This window comes from Sinocyclocheilus anshuiensis, unplaced genomic scaffold, assembly GCF_001515605.1.
Source record: "Sinocyclocheilus anshuiensis isolate Anshui unplaced genomic scaffold, SAMN03320099.WGS_v1.1 scaffold602, whole genome shotgun sequence".
In the NCBI taxonomy this organism is placed as follows: domain Eukaryota; kingdom Metazoa; phylum Chordata; class Actinopteri; order Cypriniformes; family Cyprinidae; genus Sinocyclocheilus; species Sinocyclocheilus anshuiensis.
Window position 1 is genome coordinate 378,453 of NW_015547658.1, and position 6,188 is coordinate 384,640.

The window sequence follows — 6,188 nt, forward strand, 5'->3', positions numbered from 1 at the left end:
GCGTTCACAACGAAACACGGCGACCTAGAGTGAGCGGCGGCGGCCTAGAGTGAGCAGAGGCCGGGGGCTAGAGTGAGGAACGGCCGGAGGGCTTGAGGACGGCGGCCGGCGGATTCGACGAAGGAGCGTCCGGCGGGCTTGCGGCAACCACATGTGACGGTGAAAGCCGATCCGGCGATCCACAGCACAAAGTTGATGTATTTCCTCAGCGACCAGCACGGATCAGCTCCAGGCATGACGAAACGATATCGTCCTCTTTTGGAAGGCCAAACAAAGTAGTTTCGCTTTCACAATGAAGCACACAGCGCCTTCACGACATGGCGGCGGCGGCAACAATACTACAGCGAGAATAAAAGTTATGCCTTCTTTCTTTGCGTGAACATTTGGGCGGCATTATGCAAATCTTCCCACATCGTGATGTAGACATGTGGGGGCGTGTTAGAATGAGCCGTTTTAGGTAGGCGTGGTTGACTCTTAACTTTTATAAAGAATATATCTTTGGATTTGAGACTTTAGTCTTTGCAACTTTACAGATCTTCTTTATGCACCAAGAGCTTGTAACACTCCAAAGAGAAAGGAAAAATTGAAATCGCATCATATGACCCCTTTAAAGTTTGACGTGTTGCCATAGCAACAGTCTTTAAGTTATCAGAAATCATCTTACAGTTTTACATAGGCTGTGTTTTGACATTATTTTGGTGAAGTTTGAAGAAAATAGAGTAAAAATAAGTGGATGATTTCAAAGCATTTTGAAAATGACACTTCCTGCTGCCAGTTGGTGGTGCTATAACTTTGTCACCTAATACCCACATGTATGTGATCGGCATCATATAACGTACAAACTGATGAAGTTTGATCAAAAACAGACAAAGTATGAAATCGTATGAAAAACCTCTGAGGAGTATTGCAAATTCCAGAGCATGCGCTTTTCACACAGCCCTGAATAGCTTACTTCTTGTTGGGTGGAGCCTATGACATGCAGTGCGAAAGTTGTTCGGCACAGTGAGATCTATATGTGTACCGAGTTTCATATGTATACGTGCAAGTATGTGTGAGCTATGCAGCAAGATTTCTGACTGTGTTCCAGGGGGCGCCGTAGAGCCCCTGTGCCACGCCCGGGTCCCAGCCTCTGCGGTGTCCTAATGACCGCAGATTTCAACGTGTGTGCCAATTTTCAAGAGTTTTTGAGCACGTTAAGGCCCCCAAAAAGCCCTGGATAGTCGAAAAAAAAAAAAAATAAAATAAATAAATATAGCTGCAAGCAGCGATGGCGGGCCCAAACCGTCAGTGCAAACGCCACCCCGGTGGAGGAGCGGATCCAGCAAGAGCTTGATGGGGCGACACGGAATGAAAACGTTTTTCAGGAGTCGCGGCAGTAGAGGCGGCGCAACTATACTGACATGTGAATAATCCCGCCCACTCTAAAACGGTACTAAACTGCAGTGGAAAGGCAAACCGAGCCGAGCCGAGTCGTACCACACAGTGGAAAAGCGCCACTAGTTCATCTTTGGTACACAAATTAAGATAACGCTACATGCGTGGTGATGCGTTCTGACGTACAATGCTCACGTATGTTTCGTGAAACTCTCGTGAATGCACGTTGAAGACTGACACCGAAGAGAAGAAGTTGTGGAATAAAGTTATTTTTGTTCTCTTTGCAAAAAAAGTATTCTTGTGGCTTCATAAAATTACAGTTGAACCACTGATGTCACATGGATTACTTTAAAGACGTCCTTACTACCTTTCTGGGCCTTGAATGTGTCAGTTGTGTTGCGGTGTATGGAGGGTCAGAAAGCTCTCGAATTTCATCAAAAATATCTTAATTTGTGTTCTGAAGATGAACAAAGGTTTCTTACAGGTTTGGAACGACATGAGGGTGAGAAATTAATGACAGAATTTTCATTTTTGGGTGAACTATACCTTTAAGCTCAATACACTGGCTCCCAGTTCACTATAGAATTGATTTTAAAGTCCTTTTACTGGTATTTAAATCTGTGAATGGCCTGGCTCTCTCTTACTATCTTGTTGATCTTTTGTCTGAACATCAGCTCGGGAGATCAAGAAGTTCTACTGATCAGATGCTATTAACCGTCCCTAAAACTCATCTGAAATCTAGAGGTGACTGTGCCTTTGCAGTGGCTGCACTGCAAAGATTTAGCTTTTAATCATTAGTAGCTTCTATGTTGTTTTATGTTTTGTCATGTTGTATGTTATTTTATAGTTATCGTTTTGAACAGCAGTTTGGTTAGCACTTCAAGTTTTAAAATTTTGTTTTATAAAAATCAATTTGTCATTGTCGTTTTTCGACAAGCAACACTTTTGCACAGAATACACGTGTATCCTCACTTACAGATAGTCTGAAAGCTTCCTCACTTCCTTATGGTGCAATTAGAGATTTTATATGTCCTTCAAGATGGCTAACTTTAATTGATACCTGGGTCAATGCCTGGAGGACGGAGGTGCAAGGAAACATCAGTTTGAGTATTGAAAAGCACCCTAGGCGTACAGTGTTTTGTACATACACATCCAAGTGTGTATGGTATATGGAACAATTTTTTGACTGCTTTCAGGGGGTGATGTAGAAACCTAATTGCAGAAAACTGTGTGCAAAGTTTCAAAATCCTGATGGGGTTTTTTTTTTTTTTTTGAGGAATGTTTAGGAAAACAATAACATACCTGTGGTAAATGTCTTCAGTGTTTTCAGCATGACATGTTTAGATAAGTGGAGCATCAAGTTGATAAATCTTGGTCCAAAAGCAGAGAGTAAATGTGATGCAGCCACCTTAGGAAAAGCATTACCTTCTTCGTTCTAAATATATATTTAAAAAAAAAAAAAAAAGAAAAAAAAAAAAAAACAAAAAAACAAAAGCAAATAATAAAATGCAACCAACCATGCAAAAGGAGAGCAGGTTAATTATGAATTGAACATTAATATTGACAGAACAATGAACTGAAGTAAAAAAAAGGTACCTTCTTCGTTCTAAATATATATTTAAAAAAAAAAAAAAAGGAACAGAACAATAAAACATAATAATCATTAAAAACGCACAAAAAATACATTAAAAATGTTTTTTTTTTTTAAATACATACCCATATAAACATTTTCTGGCAATGCAACAGGCACAGTAGTAACAAGAAAATATACATTAAACATCAAATGAACATACCGCTATCTCTTGGAGCCATGAAAAAGCCACCTTTCGAAACTCAGCATCACCTTTGCGATCCCAAATTGGCCAGCAATGTCTATGAAAACAATAAGATTTTCAAATCCACAATTCAAATCACAAAAGGGGGTCAGTTAAAGGTACAAGTATCTGGCGATATACACACTTGAGTGAAAGTACAATAAGTATTAAAAGAGTGGAAGCAACCTAACAAAAATAAGAGAGACTACCTGAAGACAACTTGGGCACGTGCAGGATTCAGTTTATTAAATAAAAAGTGGATGACAATGTAGAATGCCTCTTTGTTTGGCTTATCAAACATGTTCCTGTCAAACAAACAAACAAAAATAACTAACTAAAATTACTATTATTAGTATGTATATATATATATATAGAGAGAGGATATTCTTGTTTCATTTTAAATTATCTTAATTACTTTCTTTCTTCAGATGAACACAAAGATTTTTTTTCCCTAAAAAAAAATCTGTCTGCATATAACACAAGTGTACAAGATGTCTAAAGATGACGCTTCGAAAACTACACAAAGTGAATGGTGTATAATCCATACAAAACAAGTTGATGAATCAATGTCACCAAGTGAAACAATAAGCTTGTTTAAAAAAAAAAAATAATAATAAAAACTTTACTTTCATGCTTACTTTGCTTGTGGTTTTGAAGCCGTCCTGTATACGTGCATTATATGGACTAAAAACTTTTGTTTGTGTTCATCTTAAGAAGTCATATACATCTGGGACAGTATGAGGGCGATGATTGAGAGAATTTTTATTTTAACCGGAGACCAGAAACATACTCCAGACAGAATACAAGTATGTGTTAAATTAATGATGAGTGACTTAGAATTAACACACACAAATATGCATAGCAAAAAATTTGATTTTTGAAGATTAACCGCAACGTGTTACTATGTTCAGAAGACTGAATGTGTTCCGGCAAGACATTCTACCTCTGACCAGTTGACACTTCTTTTGTTATTAATTATTATCTTTAATTTTACCAGGTCCTGGTGCTTTTAAACTGTTCCTTTTTATGATGTTAAAAGTGCAGCTTATATATATATATTTATTTATTTTTATTTTTTGCACACAAAATTAATGCATACAACTATACATTTTAAAATAGCTGTTCTTTAATAAAATAGCCCTGGGTGTAACATAATAACACACATATTTTTAAGTTAAAATTTTATTTAATTGTTAATAAATGCTTTTTTTTTTTTTTTTAAGTTAGGGCAAACTGTTCAAGTGTTACCAAATAGTAGAGTATTCTGGTGGAAATTTCTGATTTCTAATGAGAATACCTCATTTAATTCATTAATAATAATAATTATGATTATTATTAACAACAACAATAATATTATTATTGATTATGATGATGATATTAAACATATTATCCTTATCACTTACAACATTTTATAGCTAATGAGAAACGAGTTGGCAGAGTTTTATACAAAGGCTGATCAGGACACAGCACACTGAGAAATGTCGACTTGTTGAAAGCAAAAAATAAAAATAAAAAATGCAGCTGGATCAGTGTAATTAAGAAACGAATTATAATATCAACTGTTATAAGTATCTGCATACTTATATAAGCTATCGTTACATATAAACAACCCCTGAAACGGCCTGACGATTGCGAGCTAATGAAGAAGCTATTCAGTTAAGAGGGAAAAAAGATGGATTATACTTACATTCCTAGATTCAGATGTTTAATGTTTTTGCTAACTGTATCCGGTCTGAATTCGAGGCACAGGAGACACCACCATAAGTATTTACCGTTTGTTTTCTGTAATTTGGACATCTCGCATAATAGAGCAGCAGACGCTTGAGGATCATACGACAAATAGGACTTAACGATTTACTGGACAAACAGTTTGTAAGCTATCAATAATAACCCAATCACACCATACTAATCATTTTTACGCTTGGTCTAGATGCGACAGGCTCAAAAAACACACTGAAAAAAAGTTTTACATGTATTTAAGAGCACAAGCAACTTCCTTCTAACATTAACCGCCAAATTTTTTTTTGAGCGAGTTGTCAGCGTCCGTGGCTAAACGTCGCAAAACTTTGTCAGGACAGCCTTTGTGTAATCCTGATTTATATCTACAATTGATAGGCTAAAGCAAAATGGCGAAGGCGTCATTCAAATTGACGAAGGTCTATTCAGTGTGTTTATGCATCTGCATTTAAGTGCACGAGAATACGAGTGCTCGAGAATGTTGGAACACGACCATTAAGATTGGGCGGGACCTCGCTCGATTACGTTATTATTCCTACTACGGCAAGCCGAAAAGATCAAATAACAAAATAGGACGCGTTCTTTGTTTCAGAAGCAGATTGTCTGAAAAAAACCCAAATCTACCCCAATCTTCTCTGCAGTCTTTGGATCCTGATGAGTCTACTCATTTGTACAACAACATCCAGCTTTCAACTTTGTTTTAAAATTGTTTTATTATTAGTAGCAGTAGCAGTAGTAGTAGTAGTAGTAGTAGTAGTATTAAGGGAAGTTTATATGGACACATCCTCGACCCCTCGATTTTTGACACTTCTCCACCGCTCCATAGACCACAATGCAACACGATTATGACGTCATCGCAGGAATCCTCTCAGCCAAAATGTATATATATATATATATTACATTTATAACAGCCCAACCTATATAAATATAGGATTCTGCACCAAACAAATTCGTAAGGGAAATGTAAACAATAAACCAACTCCATAGCAGATTCTAATCAAGGGCTTAGGACGTTCCAGTTCAGTCCATTGCAAGAGAAGGGTCTGGCTGCAGCCTCGCACTTGCATTCTCAGACTTGCATTCTCAGACACTTGCGCTTCCGCTAGCGACGTCACTTGCAGTCTTATTTATTTTGTTCTATTTATTGATTACTTTTTGTTTGAATCTCTCAACATTGTACAACAGTAGCCAAGTGGTGAAGACAAGACAAAAGAAACTAAATTACGAAGTCACTTGCAATCGGCGCTTGCACTCTCTGATACC

General features: G+C 37.3%; 1 protein-coding gene across 3 annotated transcripts in view; it reads right to left on the reverse strand.

Moving 5' to 3' along the window:
- The window catches only part of haus6 (HAUS augmin-like complex, subunit 6), a 32,734-nt gene extending 27,496 nt beyond the window's left edge, over window positions 1-5,238 (reverse strand). For 2 of the 3 annotated variants that reach the window (XM_016504450.1, XM_016504449.1), the window contains exons 1-4: window positions 4,876-5,236; window positions 3,398-3,493; window positions 3,168-3,246; window positions 2,677-2,809 (exon numbers count right to left, since the gene is read on the reverse strand). In XM_016504450.1, coding sequence (XP_016359936.1) covers window positions 2,677-2,809; window positions 3,168-3,246; window positions 3,398-3,493; window positions 4,876-4,985 — 418 coding nt within the window. In that variant the 5' untranslated portion in view covers window positions 4,986-5,236. Of the gene's footprint in view, window positions 1-2,676; window positions 2,810-3,167; window positions 3,247-3,397; window positions 3,494-4,875 lie in introns of all 3 variants that reach the window. The other variant, XM_016504451.1, reaches the window with a different exon arrangement.
- Between the last annotated feature and the right edge of the window lie 950 nt (window positions 5,239-6,188).